This window comes from Clarias gariepinus, chromosome 3 (assembly GCF_024256425.1).
Source record: "Clarias gariepinus isolate MV-2021 ecotype Netherlands chromosome 3, CGAR_prim_01v2, whole genome shotgun sequence".
In the NCBI taxonomy this organism is placed as follows: Eukaryota; Metazoa; Chordata; class Actinopteri; order Siluriformes; family Clariidae; genus Clarias; species Clarias gariepinus.
Genome location: NC_071102.1, coordinates 9,724,086 through 9,748,043, shown reverse-complemented (window position 1 = coordinate 9,748,043; position 23,958 = coordinate 9,724,086). Strand labels below are relative to the sequence as shown.

The following is a 23,958-nucleotide window of genomic DNA, read 5'->3' as shown; positions in this document are numbered from 1 at the left end:
ACACCTTCTTCAGAGATGACATGACCGAGGAACTTCAGCCGCCTTTTGAAGAAATGACACTTCTTCATGTTGAGGGAGAGATTGGCTTGGGTGAGTCTGGAAAATACTGCGTTGAGATGCATCCTATGTTGTTCTAGTGATTGTGAGTAGATAATGATGTCATCTATATAGACGAAGCAATACTTTCCTCTTAGATCCGCCAAGACTTTCTCCATCAGTCGTTGGAACGTTGCAGCTGCGTTTCTGAGTCCGTAGGGCATGGACCGGAATTGAAACAGACCTTTGGTAGTGATGAAGGCAGTCTTCTCACAGCTGTCCCTCTCCATCTCCACCTGCCAGTAACCAGATTGCAGATCCAACGTTGAGAACCAGGAGGCGCCATCCAGTGATTCAATGATGTCATGTATTAAAGGCATTGGATATGCATCAGGTTTGGTTTTGCTGTTCAATTTTCTAAAATCCACACAGAAACGGTAAGTCCCATCGGGTTTAGGTACTAAAACAACAGGTGACGACCATGACGAACATGAAGGTTCGATGATGTTGTCCTTCAGCATCTGGACGACTTGATCTTCTATAATCTTTTTCTTTAGGGGTGATACTCGGTACGCTCTGGATCTAAATGGGGTGTCGTCAGATAAAGTGATTTTGTGTCTCTCCAATGCTGTTTTGCCTAAGATGTTGGAGGTGGTGCGGGGCCAAGCGGCCATTAGTTTCAGCAGCTCCTTTTCGTTGTCGGTGTCCCATGATGTCACACTTTTTAAGTTTTCCTCCGCACATAGGAGATCATCAGGAGTCACAGGTAAGGCTAGATACAGGTTAGCAGTAGCCGGGAGATGAGGGTGTCTCCTTAGAGCTGACTTAGATGGCGCAGAGTGGGGTTGGGACATTATGAAGGGATGAAACGTGACTCCCTCCTCTGTTTTCAGCCCGTACTCCCCGCGTGCGACGTCCAAGGTGGCTCCTGTGGCTTTTAAGAAGTCCAGCCCCACGATCAGAGGGAAAGCCAGGTGAGAGTTGCTCATGACGTAAGTGTCTATCTCACATTCGATCGTGTGCCAGTTGTAACTCAGCCTTCTCTGGGTTTGCGCCTGGTGTGTTTTCCCATCAGCCATCACAAACTTCTGAGGAGAAGGAACATCACACCTGACTTCCCGTTCGCAGAGCTGCCTCCATAGATGTTCCCTCATCAACGTGTAGGAGCTTCCTGTATCGACCACAGCATTCACCTTCCTTCCTTGCACTGTTACTGGAACCAGGAGAAGCGAAGGAGTTGCCAGAGGTTGAGCAATGGAGAGTCCCGCTGCGTGTTTTGAAAGAACTCGCTCACCTGCCTTCTTATGACTCTTTTCCTTGTTGTGCTGGGAGTCCACCTTCTGCCAATAGTCTTTGGAGCTCTTGCAGTCTTTTTCCACCCTAGAACCTATCTTCACAAGCTGTTCCACGGTGTTCACTGTTCCTCTTAGACATCCTGCCACTCTTGGGTTGATGTTATTCAGGATTCGCCCCACTAGTTCTTCCTCGGAGATATCAGGCTTCCACTTCATACAGAGGGCGCGGTAGTCATAGGCGAAGTCTCTAAGGCGTTGACTGGGCTGCTGTACCAGAGACCTTAAGTTTTCTTCCACTTCTGTGAGGTAGTCATCAGGTAAGAAAGCCGCCATAAATGCCTGTTTAAAAGACTTCCAGTCCTTCACCTTGCCTTTCTCTGCCTTCCACCAGCTCAGAGCAGGTCCTCGTAGCACCGTGCTGAGGGTTCCTAGCAGTTCTGGGCTGGGCAGTGGTCTGATCTCCAGATAGTTTTCACACTGTTCAATGAAGTTAAGAACATCCGCTGTCTCTGAAGCGTCGCCAAAGGCTGGAAACTCCAGGCGGATGGGTGGTCGGCCATAAAAGGAAGAAGAAGAGGGTGAAACTGAGGAGGAAAGCTGAGCAGAAGCGTGTGGTTGGACACAAGGAGGAATGTCGTATGTTTCATGACTGCTTATGTGCTTTACCTTTGCCGTAGATGCTGTGATCGCCGTGCTGGGAGAATGTAGAACAGGAGATTGCGGAGATGCAGGGGTGTAGGCCTTTAACCTTTGGATGGTGGGCGTACTTGTGAGCCGTAGTTTTTTCATCTGGTTTTCCCAGATTACGTCACGTCTCAGAAAACAGTCAGTGACAGCTCTTTCCAGTTTCTCCAGGGCCTTTTGGCAGTAGCGCTCCAGCCCCTCTAAGCTGGCGTCCACTGCGTCCCGAAAACTGCTTTCTCTGTTCAAACTGCTGTTTATGGATTGTCTAAAATCCTGCTCCAACGTGTTCACTTTATCAGTAAGCGCCCCCATATCCTCTTTGCATTGATTCAGTTCAGTTTGCAATGTATGCACAACATTAATATCAGACACAACATCATCATCATCATCATCATGTCTGTCAGATATATATAGTGAACTAATCAATGAGGTTATTTCAGCTGTAGGGTTACGGCGTGTGGCAAATGCATCATCTACATCCTCCAGCACATTATTAGCTACAGCAAGGTCGGCCTGCACGGCACCACTAGCATTAGCATTAGCAATGTTAGCATCCATTTTGTTCTGCCAAGACACACAAAACCGGAAAATACCCGAAAATACCGATTCCCCGTACGGGCCACCACTATGTAACACTTGGATTTAATTAAACCGCTAGTTACTTTGCTACGGGGTCGAGAATCAAAATACGGGTTTTTAAACTGCACTTCCGGTATTGCGCAATCAAGACAGGACAAGTAAAGACGCGACACAATAACCGTATATAAACCAAAACAAAGTGTATTAAACCCAACAAACCAACAAACAAACAAGGTGCACCAAAAACCAATATATACAAAATATATACAAATAGAAACAATGTGTATGGTGTATGCGGGTGTGTGAGTGCGTGTATGATTGTCCAGAGTTAATGATATTGCAGTGTGTGAAATGATGCACGGGAGAGATTGGCTCGGCCTCACCGGTATAGATGACAAATCCGGGAGCTCGAGCAACGGAACGAGAGGTGAATTGTAAGTGTCTATGAGGAATAATCCAACCGGGGAAAAGTACTCCTTCAGAATCATCAAACAAACTCTCTCTCAGAATAAACAGCGCGCTGGGTAAATCTCTCCGTGCAGAGCCACTTGCCGGTTCCGGCTTTATACCGGCCCACGTGACCCGACGCCGCTTCCGGGTTCGCTCGCGCTGCGATCGCGCATGCTCGCGAGAGCTTACCCTGTGACCAACACTGTCAATGGGGACAAATAAAACCAGATCGGGCAAATTTACGAGCACAGGTGAGCCACATTAGCTCCTTAATCCATTTCCCTGTTTGTTAAAATGCCCTTTTATGTGGCTGCGCTACAAACTGTTCGGAATGCAACATGGCAATTTTATGGGAAATTGTTGTGTAGGTTTGAAGTTACAGTTACCACTGCAAAGTTGTTTTAGTCCACTCATCGCGACAAGGTGTTGTGCATTTTATCTATTTATGGTTATTTTTCATGTTGTGGACCATCAGTGAAGTCTCTGTCATCATGTTAACGCATTACAAATAGGTGTTTCCTCACCAGCCTCTTTTTATTCCCGCTCATAAAATTAATCATGAAAGAGCGTGACAAATTCAAGTTACAAAATCTAATTGTTAAAAAGAGCTGGAGAGCTGGAGATGCTGTCCAGGAATTCTACAAAAACTTCTCCTATAGCAAACTTCGCCATAATCTACAGTTAAACTGAATTATGTGGAGCGTCCACACTACAATTCCCTTTCTAAGTTGTTGCTATAGAAACAATAGCTTAAAAGTTTGAGCACATTAAAAGAAAGCTGTTATTGCAGTCAGAGCTGCTGATTCATCAACATCTGACTAATCAGATACAATAATTCAGCAGTTCAGGAGGATAATTATTATTTGGTAAATCCTTAAATGATTTTTGTAAATCGACATTTAAATCTGATCCATGCAAACATTTACTGTACAGCACAAATATAAGAATTAATTTTATAATGCCTCTCCATCTGTGTTTTTTTTTTTTCTCTCTTTAATCCCAGGTGTCCACCCGGTCACATGGTCAAGGCCAATGCTACAGGCAAATTCTGCGTGTACACCATGTGTGCCAGTCGGCCGTGCCATCGGGGCACCTGCGTGGCTCAGTCGCCATCCAAATTCACGTGCGAGTGTCCAGAGGGCTACAGGGGACGACATTGTGAGGTCACGCTGGCCATCTATCATGACGACGTAGGCCTGAGCTTCAGATCGCTCTTTGCCATATGCATCTGTTTCATGGCTCTGCTAGGTAGCTATGTCTCTCATCATGTCTAACTTTTCTTGGCTAAATTTCTTTTGCCTTTAATTTGCTCTCTCTTTCTCTCTCATTCTCTCTCTCTTTCTCTCTACCCCTTCCTCTTTTTTTCTTTCTTTATATATAAATGCAATATCCAGTAAGCTTTTTGTCTGGTTTATTTTAATCTCAATATGTTGCCTTTGCTTAAATATAATTTAGCAGATGGATTTTGCCATAGTGTTTAAAATGACAAGCTTAATATAAATTCACTAGAAATAAGTAGACCAATTACACTTCCTTTTTATGGGTTACATTTACGCCCCAGTAATAAATCATACGATTTCTGGTCAGCCAGTGCTCAATAGGTACACTTTTTTTCTTTAAACTATAGCATAGAGCCCTGTGCATCAATCTTATAGGAAAAGGAACCACAGAAAAAGAAACCTTAAAAATAGGAATAGAGAAGAAAAGTAAACAGTATAATATATTTAAATGAACTTAATACTTGTCTTGAGAACTTTCTGATCGTAAAAAGGCATTAGTATTAGGTACACATATGTTTGTCAGCATCTTGAAGAACATGTCACGGTTCTTCTGAAGATGTTTATTATCACAATTCGATTTTTTGGTTTTGTCCTTTTTCAAGTGCATAAATCTAAATATGGCTCATTTTTACCGATGCAATTAATGCACAAGACATCAAGCATAAATCTAAGCCAAAATCTTTATCACGAAAAATTCAGGATACCTAAGTCTTTTGAACAAAGTGGTGGTAATGTTAACATGCATAAAAAAACTGCTGATCAAGTTTAAATTTGCCAACACGATGAGAGCCAATCATTCACCTGCTTTGGCTGTCAATCAGAATTTTTATAGCATGGCAGTGTGCAAGCATTCAATTTTATCATTTTATTTGATTTTTTCTCCCTGATGCTTCTCTGTATTAAAAATAGACAGATTATGACTGGATTTCTTTTAAATCATACTATATCGTACAAAATAATTAGTGATGATATAGAGTTGTTTGCAATTCTTATTGAATAAGATGGCTATGGTATATAATATATAAAATCGGAATGTGCATCACTGTGATCAGGTATGTAATTGTGTGAACTTTATGTGCTTGTGTTCTGGGATGGGTTGGTGCCCCTATGCCCCTACACAGGGGCAATATAGATAAAAGCAGTGTAGATGATGGATGGATGGATGGATGGATGGATGAATGGATGGATGGACGCTTCTCAATAGAATCAGTCATGCAGTGCAATTTGAAGTTGTGTAAATGTAGCCTGTGGCTTTTCTTCCCACTCACTGTTTGTTAAAATTGCTGCATTTTCAGCATTCTGTAGGATTTGTTTGACTTTCATATCTCTGTAGTATTTTTTATTTTTTTTGAGTTTGCTTATAGCACCTGTCAAAGATAACGCAGGATATATTCATTCCATGCAATACTATAGGATGCTTCAGCTTTTTTTTATTAGGCTATACTGTGAGCAATTTATAATCTATTTGAAATGTTCTCTTCTTTGAACGTAGTTGGTTTAAAAAAAAAAATCATACATAAATGCTTAAAGATGTTATTCACCTACAGTATGCACCGATGCCTTTTTTTCCAACCATGTACAGTACCAGTAGCGATGGGGGCAGGGGTAGCTCGGTTGAAGGTGATGGACTGCTGATCAGAAGGTCCCCGGTTCGAACCCTGACACCACCACACACCTCTGTTGAATCCTTGAGCAAGGTCCTTTATCCTCAAGTGCTCAGATACAATCGGGCGTCGGGCTGGCAACCCACTCCTGTAATTAACTGCAGATACAGTATACAACCAGGGTGGGGAGTATCTGTCGCCCCATGTGCCAGATGGCACATGGACGGACCCTTTGCCTTTCCTACCAATTTCACTAACTAAAACAGTAAATGTTCACTATTAGCAATTAGGGACAAATCGATGTTAGTCTTTTTTTTGTTGTAATTTAAGCAAATTGATTTTAAATTAGGTAAATTATCTATGTTCAGAATATTACATACAGCAAACATTAGATACGCATGGTTGCAAAAAAAAAAAAAAAAAAAAAAGTTTTGTTTCAGTCCAAGAAAATTTTTTAAGAAAAGTTCAGTTTGTTTGGATTTATTGTGTCGGAATCTCTCGTTCTTAAGGACTGTTAGTGAGTGAGTGTCGGAGATGGTGATTCTCTGAGACAGGTGCATTTTGCATCATCTGCTGAGAAGCATAACAGCATTTAACCCTGTCACAACAATTAACCCTGTTGCAATAAAAATGTATTTGTACTTAGTTACTTGCCCCCTCTTATTTTTTATCAGGTTAATTGTGCTGTAGGAGGATGCTTAATTTTTCTATTTTCATCCTCCTGATGTGTTCATTGAACACTGTTTGCACTGTTCTTTGCTTTGATTACCAGCGTTAATTATAAAATACATAGACCGTATCCTGTAGTGAGAAATGAGGTGATGCTGGCAAGAAGAAGCATGTTTTTTTTTTTCATGTTAGTATCTCCATGTTGGAGTACAAATAGTTTTTTTCATTAGCTGACCTGTTTAAAAAGAGGACATCCACGACCATCATTAAGGCCTCTATGTGGTACCATTCACAATAATCCCATGATGCTCTTTAGGCTTGAATGTGATGCAAAATCACTTTAGAAAAAAGTGAGTTTCTTATTTTTTTGTTTGCTTTAACTCCATCTGTTAGTAAGAACGTACACTGGAGACTCCTTCCATAAACTTCTAATTAAAAGCCCAATATCAGTCAATACATCTTTACTTTTCATTTCTGTCTTTTTTTTATCCACAAATCACATTTCTAGACTTTCTGAAAGGTCCGATAATTAAAGTATTACACAGCTAAAATTTCTTCATCCTTGCCTTCTCATCAAAGGTCTGTGTTAGCATTCGCGCAGCATACCGATATAAGCTGAAAACAAACAGAAATAATCATTTCCCTTCAATCTCAGATTAGCCTCATGGCATTATTGTCATGACCTTGATGTTCACAGCTGCAACAGCTTTTAGAAGTGTTAATTACTTAATTTGTAGGCACGCAATGTGCTGTTTACTAATGCCGGGCTGGAAATGAAGATCAATCTGCCATTTTGGACAGAATTTCAATCGTCTGGATCTCTCCCTACAAAAACTTCTGTTTGGGATTTTACATGCAGTTCTGTTTATCTCCTTGTTTAAACGGCGAGAGGAAAATCCAGTGAATTGAAACCAGTCACTCGATTGACATTTTGCACAAGTAGTTCATCTTTCTTTGTTTTATATTTCTCCCAGGGACTTTAAAAGGTTTAATATGTCATGCTTGAGTTCTTCACTCTTCTTTTAGGCTTCAGATCTAAAGAAGGTTTGATGAATAACTCAGTGTAGAATTTTATTTAAAGAAAATGATTGATGAAAAATTGAACAAACTGACTTATACTGTCATTAAGAGTCATGTAGAAGTCTGCATATATATATATATATATAAAAGATAATATTTTAAGCCATAAATCATCACCGTCCCATCTCTTAAACGAATTTATTTAACAAATTGTAGCTGGTTTCACCCGTGGGGAGCATGGTTAAAATTTACATTTGGCAGGCGTTTCATCCAAGGCAGATTAAATTTGAGATAACTCAAACAGCTGAGCTCAGAAGGTCATGCTCAAGGCCAAGAGTTACTCCAAGGGGTTCACTGTTCACTCTGATCTTTAGCCACTGACCTTCCACTAATCCATGCTACCACATGATACCTCCAAGTGTGTTAAACTTAATGCAATATGAGTTGTGTCAGAGGCATGTCCTTGGTGATCTTGTCTTGGGCATAGTCTGCTCACTTTAGTGTCTTTATCATGTGTCCCTCGGCACTCTGGGACGATCTGAGTTGTGATAAGGGGGGATTTATTCAAGGTGGATTTACTGTAGTGTTGTGGAAGCAGTGGAGAGAAGCAGTGAGAACACTAGTTCCAAGAGGAAAAAGGACATGCTGTTGTTGTAAGCCAGACATTCTTGGTTGTGTACAGTACTATGAAAATGGTTTAAGTCAACTCCTTTTTTTTATATTTTGCATTCAAAGAGCCAGACTTTTTCTTAGATTTTAATGTAGTCTTGATCAATGGACTTTTGTGATTTCTGGCAAGTGTTTGGCTCTCATGTTCGGTCCCATCACTCAAACTTACCAGTTTTAAAGGAATGCTTTTTTAATGCTTTTAAATCAACCAGTGAGAAACAGGTGTCATGATGATTGTACTGGTGATTAGTATATTGCTGAATGCGCAGTAGGAATACTGGTAGGAATAGATGAATAGAGAGGTTAAATAGGGTTGTAAGGTTGTTACTGAGGTTGTTACATAAACAAACAATTTTAAAATTGTTTCTTTAAGTACTTTGCAGCCTGTTATAGTAAATATATATATATACAGTGGATCTTGGATTACGAGCATATTTCGTTCCGGAAGTGGCCTCATATTCCAAAATACTCGTAAACCAAATTTAATTTTACCTTAAGAAATAATGGAAATTTAAATTATTCGTTCTACAGCCCCAAAAAATAAATACATAAAAATAATTATTACAAAATATCAAGTAAAAGTAAAAAATAAATACCGGCAGATAAGTGTTTCGCTTTGTGCACGCAGGCGCTGTGTATGTGTGTTTGTGTTTGTGTGTGTGTGTGTGTGTGTGTGTGTGTGTGTGTGTGTGTGAGGCTAGAGTAAGTGGAGACTCTTGCTTTCAGCCACTGCTGCCTCCCCCTGCTCATCTTACGCATTAAAACGTTCTCCTCTCGTTTAAACACATTCACACACACATTAACGGAAAGACTGTTGTTCTCCTCTAAATTATTAAACCTTCTCCGCTTTTTTTTTTTGTTGCTTGCGACAGCGTAACAGCCCGTTAATTCATGCTCGTGTAATGATGAGATAGACAAACTGGTTGATGCCCCCGTTCTTTTATTTTCTGCATTGTCAGGTTATAGTACAAACTTTCAGGGGGATCCTGCACTTAAATCCAACAAAAAAAAACTACTGAAGAACAAAACTCAGGCTCTATCCTAGTTTACATCTCGCATTCGTGTTCATACACACCGGACTGCATTACCCACAATGCATCTCCCGCACTGGACTACACTTCCGTAAACCGCGGCCATAAATCAACGTCTCTCTCCCACTACACTGTTTATCTAAAAATTAGCAATAAACATCGCTAATGACATTCGTGTGAGCACAAACTAACAGAATCACTGCTGTAAAGTAAAACAAACAAATAAATGAACCAGCACCTTACCTCTGAAAAGATTTGCGACAGAGTTTCTTCGGAGAATGGGGGTTTCACACACACACACACACACACACACACACACACACACACACGGCACAGTGTTAAATTACGCTCGCGTGCGCACACACACACACCATGATGAGGAAGAAAATATATTTTTAGCCTATTTTGCTTTACTCGCATGCACACACGTTTAAACAGTACACGCACTGTACACACGCGCTTCCGAACACAAAGTAAAATATGTTTTACACACACACTGGGTCACAGTGTTATAGTAAACAGTACACGCGTGCACGGATGTTGATTATACCAGTAAGAGACGAGCACTAGACCCAGCAGGGGAGACGATTCCGCAGCGCGAGAGAGAGAAAAAAAGTTGGCTTATTTGTGATCACCTGACGCTCGGCGTCAAAACAAGAAGCGCATGCGTGAAACATGATACTCAGTGCTTCAAGTCCAAGACAATGCTCGTTTTTCAAGTCAAAATGTATAAAAAAATCTTTGCTCGTATATATATATATATATATATATATATATATATATATATACAGTAAATATGTGGAACCTTGCGCGCATAATTCATTCCGGAAGCGGCAAATTGCGACGTCTGTAAAAAGGTAATTTGCTGTGGTGTGTATATATATATATATATATATATATATATATATATATATATATATATACAGCTACAAAGCTAACTAGTTCTAAACACACAGCTAAATTCAAAATTGCTATTCATCCCCGATCAAGGGCTCTACATAGTGTGTGACAATGGATTATACATCATAGCGCACTAGCTTTACATTAATGCTAATTGGGATTCAATCCTGAATATGGCAGTTTAACACAGCTGATATTCTAAAGTGGAATAAATAGAAATATATAAAGCATGCTGAACTATTTTCACCACGCTTAATTACACTGACTTCCGTTCACCAGTAGGGGTGGGCGTATCGATCCTTAATATCAATACTTTCGATATAGGGGTTGTATCAAAAATGATTGATCCAAAAGTCAAAATATCAATATTAAGGGCTTTTTTAAACCAGTGATTTTATTTATTTTGCATGAAATATAATATTTTAAATGAGCTTGTATGTAACGCTTTCTCTTATGCAGCTCCTTTCGCACGTCACGCACATTGGTCATCCCTCCCCGCTCTGCTGTGTTTTGTTGCCCCACCATCACGTGACTCAGCAGCGCCAAAAACAAGCAGCTGCAGAGAGAGTGAGAGCGAGGTGCGTGTCTGCCTTGGTATTATGGAGCTGGCAGATAAAAAACGGAGCGCTGTGTGGAATTATTTTACTGCTGTGAATAAAAACACAGCAAATTGCGACGTCTGTAAAAAGGTCATTCGCTGTGGTAACACCACCAACTTACAGAAACACATAAAATGACATGACAAAGAGAGCTCGGAACTACAAAGAGAAAGACAGGAGGCAAATCTTTCAGACAGGGCCCCACCGCCAGCGAGACAGAAGTCACTGGCAGAGTCCTTTCAGCTTCAGAAATATCCAGGTTGCTAACACTGGTAAAAATATGTTTTTTAGCCATGTTGGATCTTCAGCATGAAGTGTCATCACCATAGTTGTTGTAACAAAACGTAACCATGGGTAATATAAACCACAAGTTAACAATGCTTACACTAACCATAGTTTTACTGTGGTATTTTTTGTAAAACTGGGGTTTTATTAAAACTAAAGTGATTATTTTGCTGCTGTTGAAAAATGGTAACACTTTACAAATAAATTATTTGTAAAGTGTCATTTGTTAACAATGTATTAATTTTTTTTAAATTAATAATACATAATACTTCATTAATGTTTTTTAACAAAAACTAAGATTAACAAATAACTGCACTGCGCTGGGTGTGTTCACGGTGTGTGTTTAATTTAACCATGAAAGAGACACTATAGGATGGCTTTTTTAAGCTACAAGTGGATAGGCTATAGACTAAAATTAATAATTTGCGATTTATATTGTGTTCTAAAAATTTTTAAAAATATCAGTATTGGCGATATTGGCCCCGTATTTACTTGGTATTATATCGATACAAAATTTTGCAGTATCGCCCACCTCTAGTCACCAGCTCTCGGTTTATTAGTTCTGCCAGTCGTGGAAGGATATTTATTGGTGGAAAAAAATATGTAACTGGTTCCATAAAGAAAAGAAAAGAATAATCTCTCAATGATGAATGGAGTTAGTGGAACTGTTGTATGAAAGCGATATCATACTTGAGGCCGTGCTGTTGTGCTAAAAATCAGCACAGCTGTGACTAACTAAATGAAATTAGTGTTAAAGTTTGATGTCAAACTTTGTCATCAATTTATTGAAAAGTTTATTGTTCTTTTTTTTTTTTTTTTTTTTTTTAGAAATATAAGTAAATAAAATAATTAACCAAATTAACATTTTTTTTTGCTGTTGTTTTAAGTTGGACATTTCCTTAGAAAATATGTAAAACTTTTTTAACTTTATTATGAATAAATATTGATATATATACACAAATAAAATTTGTCTAAATACCATCAATAAATTACAGATAAGACATGATGAGTTTTTAGGTCAAAATAATATTTAAAGTTAAATCCTCATGTTAAAACTTACAACAACAAAAAAATTCATTGACCCATATGGTTTCAAAACATTAAAGGTAATTAATCTGTATTTGTTCTTGTTGGTGATGTGGTATCGTGTTAGGTGTATATTCATACTGTATACTGTACATATAGAAGAGCATAACAACCACTGTTGTACCATTGAAGCTTTGCTATAGAATTTAATTAAAGGTACATCATATTCACAATTCTCTGTAAAAGATCCATATAAAAAATACAAAGGAGAACTTACCCTTGATGTACCATCTCTGCAACAAGAAAAGGGACAGCTTAGTGCCTTTATTTTGTTATTCACTAAGTGCTCAAAAAGGGTATATTTATTTTAATATATAACTTTATTTCATTCTTACAAAGGGCAGTGACTATGTAACTATCCCACAGATTCTCTACCTGCATGACCATGTGAATGAGCTTGGTTCAGTGAGTTACAAAAGACCCTAATGAATGGTGCAGAATTTCCAGAGGAGCCTCCTGCTGACTTAGTCGTGCAGTGTACACTTAGTTACCTGCTGTGTTTTTGTGTTCAAAGAACTCATGCATGGAAGATTATCCTGTGGCGTGTGGCAATTAAAGTCTTTTAGAATAAGTACTTGTTCCGAGGCCACATGCTGTCTGTGAGTTGTGTGGTGATTTACTGTAAAGGTTTGTACGGACTTACAAGGCAGTGTGCCGTGTGAATTTGAGTGGAAGAAAAGGTTTGAGTGGAAGCCGTTGCTACACACTGCTGTCTGCCTGTCTTCTGCTGTAAAGCAGCAGTGCTGAAACTCATGGTGTAAATTGCAGGACACAATCAAGTATTACTTCATCAGCTCTAAAGCTTAACATGGCTTGTTCTCAAAGAAGAGTGTTTTATTTTAATTTACGAAATTAATAATACAGACACTACATGCTTCAGATTTTTAATTAACAGGTGAAGTATGTTGGTAGTGGTGAAGGCAATGTCTTGAATTACCTCTTAACTCTTGGTTGTTTTTATGACTCACCCCCCTGTACTTCTATTCAGTGGATGGCCTACTTAAGATAGTGTCAGGCTTATACTACATTCTCTCTATTTTTCAATAATGGAATTCATAAAAATGGACTTTGGATTTTTTTCCCATTTAGCATGAAGCCTATAATAATAAAACCCTTTAACGTTCTGCTCAACCTTTTGGTAAAGCACATTTTGAGGCAGTATGTCATATATATATATATATATATATATATATTTACGGGACACGGGGACCTGGAGCCTAAGCCTCCTGGGCACGAGGCAGGGTACACCCTGGGTGCCAATCCATTGCAGGGCACAAACACATACACACACTCATATACTCCGAGTAATTTGAGAACGCCAATTAGCCTAACCTGCATATCTTTGGACTGTGGGAGGTAATCGGAGTACCCGGAGGAAACCCGCGCAAGCATGGGGAGAACATGCAAACTCCATGCACACAGAGACAGGAATCGAGCCTGGCCGGGAATCGAACCCAGACCCTGGAGGTGAAAGGCGACAGTGCTAACCACTACAACACCATGCCGCTAAGCCCCATGCTAGGCTCTGTAAATAATAATAATTATTATTATTATTATTTAAAAAAAAAACAGTATTGTTAGTAATGTTCCAAGACATAAACTATAAGCACCTAAAAAAAAATCTCACTTTTTCCTAGTGAGAATGTTATAAGAGTTAACAGGTTTGACTTTTTAGCTATTGCACCTAAACAACTGAACAGTTCACAAAAGCCAATGTTATTATCCTACTCTGGCTAGCTTCAAGTTTTTATTTAATTCTGGTCTTGACTCACCTTTCTTACATAAACCAATAGTAATTATTCCACCCACTGAGGTGGATATACAAAGTGAAACTAAATAAAACTGAACATGAAAGCAGACCAGCATAATAATTCTATTGGTGTTGTGCATAATGTCTGCATGGGTGGTATTGAAGAATTTAATTTGCTGAAATTGAAGAAGTGACATTGAACTTACAATAAAATTCTGTGCCGATGACAGCAAGTGTCTGTACGAGTACCTTATATAAAGCACATGAAAAGAAAAGCCAATACAACCGTATTTTTGACTTTCTAATTTCCCAGTCTTTTCACATCTTCTCTATTCACCATTCTCCTCAGTCATTCCATTACACAAAATGTGTTGTTTTCATAAAACCTATTAAATGCAGGCCTGTAACCATGCATGCATCATTCTGATAGTGGAGAACAACATTGAACGGTAAGAGTGAGGATATGGCAAGAGGAAGCTTTATTTGAATTGTATATCACTGTAAGATTTTCCATCCTAACTGTAGACATGCTTCTTGGTCCTTGAAAGAGCACAGAACTATTCATGATGTTCATTTCAGAGAGCTATGGAGGGGAAAAAACAGTGAAGGGTAGGGTTTATGTTTGTGTGTGGGAAAGCCAATACACCAGAGCTGTAGTGTTTACACCGGTCAGGCACAACACTAACACCCCTGACAGGTGAACTGAATAACATTGATTATCAATTATATACCGGTAATCTGGTGACAGGATGATGGGGAACCAAGGCTCTTCTAAGCCTGTAGGGACTGAAGGCTAGCCCGCTTAGCCCAATCCCTAAGTAAAACTAATGCATCACAAGCCATCAAGGTTATTGGCTCTAGTCTCCAAATCACCCAAATCATATATAAACTGTATATACAGGACAAACAAGCATGATCCAGAGACGCCCCACCCCTCAACCCACAGGGGAACATACAATCTAGGTTTTTTATCCTTATGGCTGATGGTGTATACACTTGCAGTTTATATGGTCTGTTAAAGACTATATGGTCCCACTGGATGAAAAAAATAGCCAACAGTTTTGACCTTGTAGAGTCATTTCATTGGTCCCCGTCAATTTTTTTTTTACTTAAAGAGTCATATGTTTTAGTTTTTATTACCGACTATTAAGATACTGCTAAAAGGTTTGTTTGTTTGTTTGGTGTATCATAGCATTAATTAGCATTAGCATTAGTTTGTCAGTTGAAGTTCCTTACAACAATAGTAATATATGTTTTTGCCCATAAAAACAAAACAAAACATTGTGTTACAAACACATGGCATGAAAAACATCTGGACATTTTTATATCCAGGATAACAGACTAGAAATGGAAATTTGTTCCGCTGTCACCACTAAAGCATGTGACAGTAAACAAGAGAATTTAGATCGTTATGCTAATTTTTCAGTGTATATTTCAGTTTGTGTCATGTTTATTCCAGTGAACTGTCATTTGTGTCACCTGCTTCCTCAACTTGTAGCAACAAGACATCTAAAACGATACACTGCATTTTCAGCTGTCAAAACAGTCAAAAGAAAGAATATAAATTGGCGTGCAGTGCTGATATTTTACAGACATCAGTGTGTGCGTGTGTGTGTGTGTGTGTGTGTGTGTGTGTGTGTGTGTGTGTGTATACATAGGCAAAGTTGCTGCGTGATTGTTCTTTATTATTACATTAACATTGCATAGTGCTGTCAGGACAATCCATTGATGAACTTATTAATGCAGTTGTAATAAGATTGTGATCTAATCACTCAAAATCTAACATCAGTTGAACGATAGGATTAGGTTGGTTTGGGAAGTTTGTATTATGTTGATACAATACAACCTCAAATCAATAGAATATAGAATATCAACATTTGTTTATGTCTGTTCACACGTCTCATCACCCCTGACTGAATAGACGCCAACATGAAAATCTTCTTAGGTTATGACAGAGTTTAGAAATCCAGCTCAAAGTATAGGACGTAATCAGACATAGTGCAAAACTGACTACTGAAATATTGAATGTAGTCTCATTCTTTTGTATACATCATGCTTGTATATCTTTTGAAGATGGTAGTATAAGCTCTGTTTAATTCTCTTTACATAATATTACCATGAAGTGCATCGTGGCTCCCAAATGCAGCAGAGCTAGTGATATCAACAGCAACAGAAAAGGAGAAATATCGATTTGAATGAAAATGTTATTAAACAACATGAAGATGGAAAATTAGTCAAAGCGATTGCTCAGGATTTGCTCATGTCAGATCCATACAATGTAGCCACTCTAAACTGTGTACTGGTACAAATACCAGTTTTATAGAACCGAAGCATTCAGACACAAAGCATTAGACACCTGTATACACATTAGACATATTGCCCAAGCTTTTTTCTTTTTGTTTTTTTTCCCCCCAAGCTTCTTCCTGATTTAGTGCTTTTGGTAAATTGCAGTTGTCTGGTATTTCTGACATGCAGGAGTTATTTTGTGGTGCTTCATGTCTGACAAAATAATATACCTGTACGTGCATACAAGTACTGGCAGTAGTTTCCTTTTTGGACAAGTGGCTAGCACTTAGTGCTCTCAGTGCTGTGGCCTGCGTTTTGTTCCAGGTCAGGAAACTGGCATAGTTCCTTGGGAGGGGAATATAAAAAACTAGCATCAATAAAACAAGCACATGTTTTTATTTTTTTTTAAAGTAAAGAAATAAACATACATGCTTTAAGTAATTTTGTGTAGAAGTTGTATTTACATTACTACGTTGGTTGGGGCTGTTCGTTCAAAGTTATCCCATGCCGTCAACTCTATTTGATCAAAGTAAGTCTAACACTTAAATACAGCCAACTACCAACAGTGTTCAATGTCCATAATGTTGGCACGTTATTTGAAATTCAGACTTATTTAGACAGTATATAGAGTGTGTGTGTGTGTGTGTGTGTGTGTGTATATATATATATATATACTGTATATAAGTGTGTACAGAGAGAGAGGGAATGAGACATTTCTCATTTCTCTTTATATTTCTTCCCAAAGAGCCAGACTTTCTTGTGTTTTTTAAATGTAGTCTTGAGGAATAGTTCACCAGGCTTTCTGAAGGACTTTTTGGCTCTCGCTTTTGGCAAGTTTTTGTCTCTCATTTTCAGCCCACTCCCTGTACCTGACCAGTTTCAGAGGAAAGCTTTTGTTTGTTAAGCCACACAGTGACCTATGAATCATTCAAGCTAAAAAAAAAAAAAAAAAAAAAAAAAAATCTATCTTAAGGCATTAACCAGTGAGAAACAGATGCAGATCAGTATACTGGTGATGCTGAATGCTGATTGGTTGGAACAGATGAGAGGGGAAACAAGGTTGCTGCTAAGGCTGTTATGTCGTTTTTTTTTTTCATTGCATATATTTAGGCACTTTTACTGTCACAGTAAAACATTATTATTATTATTATTTTTTAAACGACATAATTTAGCTTAATTTAATATAAAGAAATAAGATGTGAGTAAGTGATTTTTGCACAGTACTATACAGGCATTATATTATCACGTCAGGACAATTCATACTGTAGATCTTTGGTGTGTAGCACAGACATGCTGTATGCACGTCATTCCCTATTAATTTGGCCTATTTCTTCCAACACAGTTCTCAGACGTCCATTTACATAAAGACTGTCTTTAATGCAGCCATAATTACATCTTCAAAAAAAATCATAGATGTTATTCATTTCTCTTCTGTGCTAATGGTGCAGCAGAAGTGAGTGAAAGTGCAGAGTGTGGTGCCAAGTCATTTATTTAATTTTTAATAAGCACCATGTTCGGACTCCATGGCAACAAAGTTTGGTCTGCTTAATTAAGTGCATGCAGTGAGGAAGGCTCTCTCCACACTTGCACACACTCACACATACACACACGTTTGTCTTACTGTCCTTTCAATGACATAAATATGCATTTAAGTAATTTATCCTGTCCCTGCACCTAACCCCGAATTCACCCCAACCTTAGTAACCTAAAGGAAACACTCAGGCTGTAGCAAACGACCACAATACCCCACATGGTCGCATAATTTTCATACAACTAATCTTGTGGGTCCCCTTCAGGATAGGAAAACATCTATATAGACACAAACACAAACACACCCACACACACACATCCGTGTGTACATCTGCAACCACTGCATCATACCCTCTGAAGCATATCTGTTCCAACCTGGTGGATTTATTCCCCTTTGATTTTTTTTTCAGACCTCAGTTTATTGAGGCAAAGCAGTCGAGCTATGCACTCAGAATACGTGCGTGTGTGTGTGTGTGTGTGTGTGTGTATATAGATATGTGTGTGTGTGTCCTCATCCAATAAAATGGTGCATTTCTGATTAAATTTTTTATTTTTCTGTACTTCTGTGGTGTGTATGTGTGTGGTGTGGTGTGGTGTGGTGTGTGTGTGTGTGTCGAGATTAGGCAGTGTCTGGATGGCAGTAAATGTCAGCCTTGTCTCATGCTGATCCTGATTTGCAGCCCTAAAAGTTCTCAAAAGGATTTTCCCCGCAGACAATTTTCCTCCGAGACAGAGGCGAGAGAGTCAGCTCGCTTATGGGAACAGGGCTGTGGCAGATAACACGCGCACTCACACTCACACACACACACACATATACAGTCATAGAGAAGGAGAGATGAAGCAGAACAGCAAAAGAGGATGACTAAAGTAGAAGAGAAGTGAGAACGCAGGAGATCAAAATGGGGCGCAGGATGAAGACAGGCGCGTAGACTGAAAATCAGGATGAGGATTGTGAGAAAAGGACAGAAAGGAGAAAGATTAGGGAGCGTATGTATGAGACTGCAGTGTAGGGACTCCACAAGGTGGCGAGTGTATACTCAGGGCATGAGAAATTAATGACCCCGCACATTTTTTGGATTGGGGATTGCTGGCATCTGTATATATTTTTTATTTTTGGCGCTTGCACTCCAGGTCTGTCTTCCGCTTAAGAAATAATTATTCTTTGTTGTCTGTTGCATGATGGATATTTTCATTCCTCTTGCAATTATGTTTTCAGCGAATGCACCGAGCCCCACATTATATCATCATTACTCATGTGAGGGTGCACTTACTGTCATTCATACACCAGGCATTCAAGCAACGAGAAGATGCATGAGTACTACTTCAGCCCTAAAGGTGTTTACGATCACTCTGGCAAGTCACAGGGGCTGCTGGGTAATCCCGCGCGGGCAGAAACTCAGACTTACAGATCGATGGAGAATGCAGGACTCGAATGCAGTCCAGCAGAGTCGAACTTATGAAATAATACTTGCAGAACTCATTCTGAAATCTCTCACAACTGTTAACTTGAAAGTTGCGCTTTGAAAAAAAAAAACAGAAAGAGAAAAAAATACTCACAAAGCCACAGAGAACCATATTGAGCCTGAATAAACCAGGGAATCTATTCATCCAGGAAGTATTTTATTTATTTATCTGTTTATCTATCTGTTCATTTATTTCTCCTTTTGCATCAGATGGAGGAATTGATTTTTTTTTTTTACCCTCAATGGCTCCAGTAGCTGCAAGCATCATTTCTTTAGTAGCTTTATTGATTTATGTGATGAAATTGTTCCATCTGTAGAAAATCCTGTCTATAAAATATTTCTACAGCACATTTCTCATCACACATTTTTAGGATGTGCTTACATACAACAAAGGTTAGAGGATTTTATATATATATTATATACTGATAGTTTTTACGTTGTCATTTATTCCCCCTTTTTGTGCATGGCAAAAAAAAGAAATTTTCATTGTCTATGAATGTAATAAAACTGAAAGTTGGCGTGTAAAAATAATTTAGGTGGATGTAAGAACAGTAAGAACTGTTTGTCATGTTTGTCTGTTTGTTTGTCTGTTTGTTTGTGCATGCATCAGGTGGAAACTTCTGAACGAGTTTTAATAGGGTTTTCATGGGTGTATTTGGCACAACTTAAGGTAACATGAGGCTTTGTTTCATCACAATCGACCCACGGAAAGAGAAGATATGCTACTTTAAAATTTTAATAGAAAACGCCCTTATATAAAAAAAATATCGACCTTGAAAAAAGAATCATTATTTCATCTTAAAATTCAACAGGTGGCGCTGTACTTTTTTTTAATACGCACTTATGAGTGTCTACTTATAAGTGTCTACTTAATCACCTCTACTTAATAAATGCGATTTTACACCTTCATTCTGCTCACTTCGCAGTAAGATGTAAAAATTTAATTAATTCCAAAATTCAGCAGATGGCGCTGTACATTTTTTAAAACGCGCTTAATAGTGTGCAATTACAGTAAATTCCACACTAGCGAAGGCGCAGGCACGTTTAGTATACACATACACTACCGTCCAAAAGTTTGGGGTCACTTTCTAACTCCATGATGGTTCCTGATTTTAATTTCTTTCTACATTGTAAAGAAATGCTGAAGGCATCCAAAAAATGCATTAATCTCCTTTGAACAGTTAATGGTGAGATGTTTCTGCTGCTTATGCTCTGTAAAGACTTCATAATGCCTCTAATCTGAGGTGCTGTTAATTGGTCATTTTTCAGGCTGATAACTCTAAATGAACTTCTCGTCTGCGGCAGAGGTAGGTTTTGGTCTCGCCCTCCTGGGATGGCCTTCATGAGAGCTAGTTTCATTATGGTGCTTGACGGATTTTGCAAATGCACTTGACAATACTGTTCTTACAAGAACTATTACAGAAAGGCTGACCTCTGTGTCTTAAAATAACAACTAACCGTTGTTTTTGTTGTTGTTATGTACTGTAATTACCTAATTCCATATGTGTTATTTTATAGTTTTGAAATCCCCAGTATTGTTGTAAAATGTAGAAAATAAATCAGTAAACAAAAATAAAGAAATTTGCAAGTGACCCCAAACTTTTGAACGGTAGTGTAAATTTAATATAATCTTATTTCACAAGACAGATGCTTTTTATTTAATCACTAATCCTTTTTGTGTAACATGAATAAAATGTAATTAAATGTAAAAGCAATTCGAAAAATGAAGCATAACAACATTCTTCCTAGGTACCTTGTCTTGAAATGTCTTAGAAACTGCACATTGCTAAAATATCCCCGCACCGGCAATATTTTCTAACATGTGTGCACATTGTTGCTGTTATAGTTGGTAGTATAGAACCACTTATTGGATCTCTTCCAATACTGCAGCTGGGTAGACTTCTGTTTTTTGAGTCAAACTGCAATTAACTATTGGCCACTGGCATCAGTGAAGTTGCCATTCAACAAGACAAGTATCAGCCAATAATGAATTTTTGCCAAAGTCTTTAAATGTTAAATACTGTCTTTTTTCCCCCAAACATGCATCCACCAGCTTTTGTGTCATTTGAGTTAGATAGACATGTGGAGACACACTCTTTATGGCAAACCAAACATCCTGTCATCATCTCAAACAATGTTTGATAAAAACGACAGTTGGAACACAAACCATATGCCACATTGTGACTTTGAAATCAACAACTACTGTCCTGGTTCTCTTTGATAAGCACTTCAGAATGAGTGGTCCAGATACAGCCAGCTTCCATGAATGTGGAAAGACTAAGAGGGAAATGGTTTCTATCTAAAAGACGATTCAATTAGTGGACTGCTCTCCACCTTTCTCTTTGAACGCATGCTGCTCCCCTTTTAAACCACTCTTTGAATATGAGCCAGAAATCCTATTTGCAGTGATTAGGGGAGAAAACCGAGCTAAAAATGTCTTGTGGCTTAGGGTAAGTACCTTCGTTTGGCACGAACGCAGCATGACAAATCTCTAAAGAGGAGATACTTGATGTTCATTTATGTGAGGCATTTGCCAAAGCAGAGAGATTTAAAGAAATTAGTAATTTTTAATTGCTTAGCTTCCTGAGTCTTTGGATGTTGTCAGGCATTGACAAAATAAATGTGTTTACGTCATCATTTTATTACTTAAAACAGCTTTGTTTAGGTTTTTTTTTTTTTTTTTTGGTGTTTTCCATTTCTGTGCAAAAAAATGTTTATCAATGTTAACATTTTGAGGATTTTTCAATAGCAGTAAGTATAGTTTAACTGATGTTAGTGAATATTATGAATAGAAAGTGTACGATCAGTTGTGTATTCAAACTGTATTGTGTCCAAAAACTGAGGTGTGTGCTGCGACCAGCAATCCATAGTAACTAAGAAAAAGCAATGAATAAAGAAAGTGGGAAAGGGGGAAATGGGGAAACCATGAGACAAAACAGCTGTGACATGAGGAAAGCCTCAGTGGGACTGCGAAGGAAACGGAATGAGAAACAGAATGAGTCGGAGGCGAAGGGGACTGCATGGAAAAGAAAAAAAGATAGATGGAAAAATGCCATGAAATCCTAGGAAAAAACAAACAGCACGAGACGAGGCAGAGAGTGAGAATGCTGGAAGAAGCTCAGAACATAATAAGACTGAGATTCAGAGTGTATATATGCCCATAATCTTGTTCTAAAGGCCAGTCTGAGTCTGGAAATGGTTGAAGGTAGAAGATGTTGACAGGGATCTCTGTTTCATTACTCTGTGCTCTGTGCTAGAGCCAGTGCGTGGAGATGCCCTGTCTAATTGTATAGCATTTGACTACATTCAAGCTTCTACAGTTATTTAGGAAATATTGTGGGAGGCGAGTGTACACCCACAAACAGTCCCATAAAACGTCTCTAGCTGAGACCAATTATAACTAAAGTGAAGTAGCTGAGGTTGAGGAACTGTCAGACCACACGATCAGTGCTGGCATTCCTACCTCTGAGTTTTCTCCTGGCCATGTTAGTGGGTCTAGATTTTAAACAACAGCAATAAAAACTGTATACAGTAGGCCATGCCCGTCGTGGCTACCAAATATGGAATACACATACAGTATAGGGTTCCAGATGAATCCGTTCCAGAGGCAGGATCTTAAGATTTAATTCTGTATTGCGAAACACATTTTCCCATAGGAAATAATGCAAATGCAGATAATCCATTCCAGCCACCTAAAAATATTACCAATATTACCATTTTACAACAATATAATGATATTTTTGCATATGAAGACAATCACAACATTTAGGAAAGACATGTAAATGAAGTTAAATTATGAACTTAAACTTCATTTAATCTTAATTTATGATTCCTCTTGACACTGGCTGTTTTAAAAATGAAACTAACGTGTCTTGGGACACGGTGCTATGTCTTCACTAAATCTTGCACAAAATGCAAAAAATAAAAATTAAAAAAATGTAAAAAAAGAGTTGAAGCTGTTAACAATGGGTGGGCCAACATCATATTTACCCATACAGTATTGAGGATTGGATGTTACATAAGTTCATATGCATTTAAAGGCAGGGGAGCGAATACTTTTGGCAATATAGTGTACATAAATACATACCTTATTGATCCTGAAGGAAAATTTTAATATCCAGTAGCAAGGATAGTAACACAGCAGGCATGTAGTTGTGGTTGCATCATGTAGAGCATACACACACACACACACACACACAAACATAGTGCACATGTGGGAGTTGACCAGTGCTTCTAAAACCAGTCAGTAAAACATGCCGGTTACAGAAAACTATCAATCTACTGGAAAGTATTTGATGCTTATGTAATGTGCTTTTCCTCATATTTTATAGAGTTTCACTGTTAAAGGTTATAACGGCAAGATAATCACTCTCTTTAATTGGCAACCGGGTAGCAGTTAAACTTAAAAGTAGTGTTTCCTGACCTACAGTTGGGCTCTACTGACCTTATTAGCTTGAGCTTTATGGTAACGATCAGCTACAAATGTGCCAAAGTCATCATGGAAAAGTGCTGAGTCATTGTTTTGTTTTTTTCTTCATTTTTATGTGTGTGTGTAGTTCTGCTGCTCGGGATCTTTCTGTACACACGCTGGCGGAGCTACAAGGGCCTGAAGGAGGGCGTGTACCACGTTTCCGCTCACCACGATGGCTGGGAGGATATCCGCGAGAACGTGCTCAACTATGATGAGGAAGGAGGGGGCGAGGAAGATCAGGTAAATGACTTCTCATTGACTGCTTGATTAA

At 38.6% G+C, this 23,958-nt stretch overlaps 1 protein-coding gene and 1 long non-coding RNA gene across 3 annotated transcripts in view; both read left to right on the top strand.

Moving 5' to 3' along the window:
* si:ch211-186j3.6 (neural-cadherin) overlaps window positions 1-23,958 on the top strand; it is a 285,750-nt gene that overhangs the window by 257,808 nt on the left and 3,984 nt on the right. Inside the window, exons 31-32 of the mRNA XM_053492457.1 lie at window positions 4,048-4,292; window positions 23,773-23,927. Coding sequence (XP_053348432.1) covers window positions 4,048-4,292; window positions 23,773-23,927 — 400 coding nt within the window. The remainder of the gene's footprint in view (window positions 1-4,047; window positions 4,293-23,772; window positions 23,928-23,958) is intronic.
* Window positions 645-2,621, top strand: LOC128518976 (uncharacterized). Of its 2 annotated transcripts, XR_008357795.1 has the most exons (4): window positions 645-802; window positions 930-1,010; window positions 1,112-1,648; window positions 1,723-2,621. It is a non-coding gene; the product is annotated as an uncharacterized LOC128518976 (long non-coding RNA). The 2 variants fall into 2 exon arrangements; XR_008357794.1 differs by having other exon boundaries at window positions 1,112-2,621.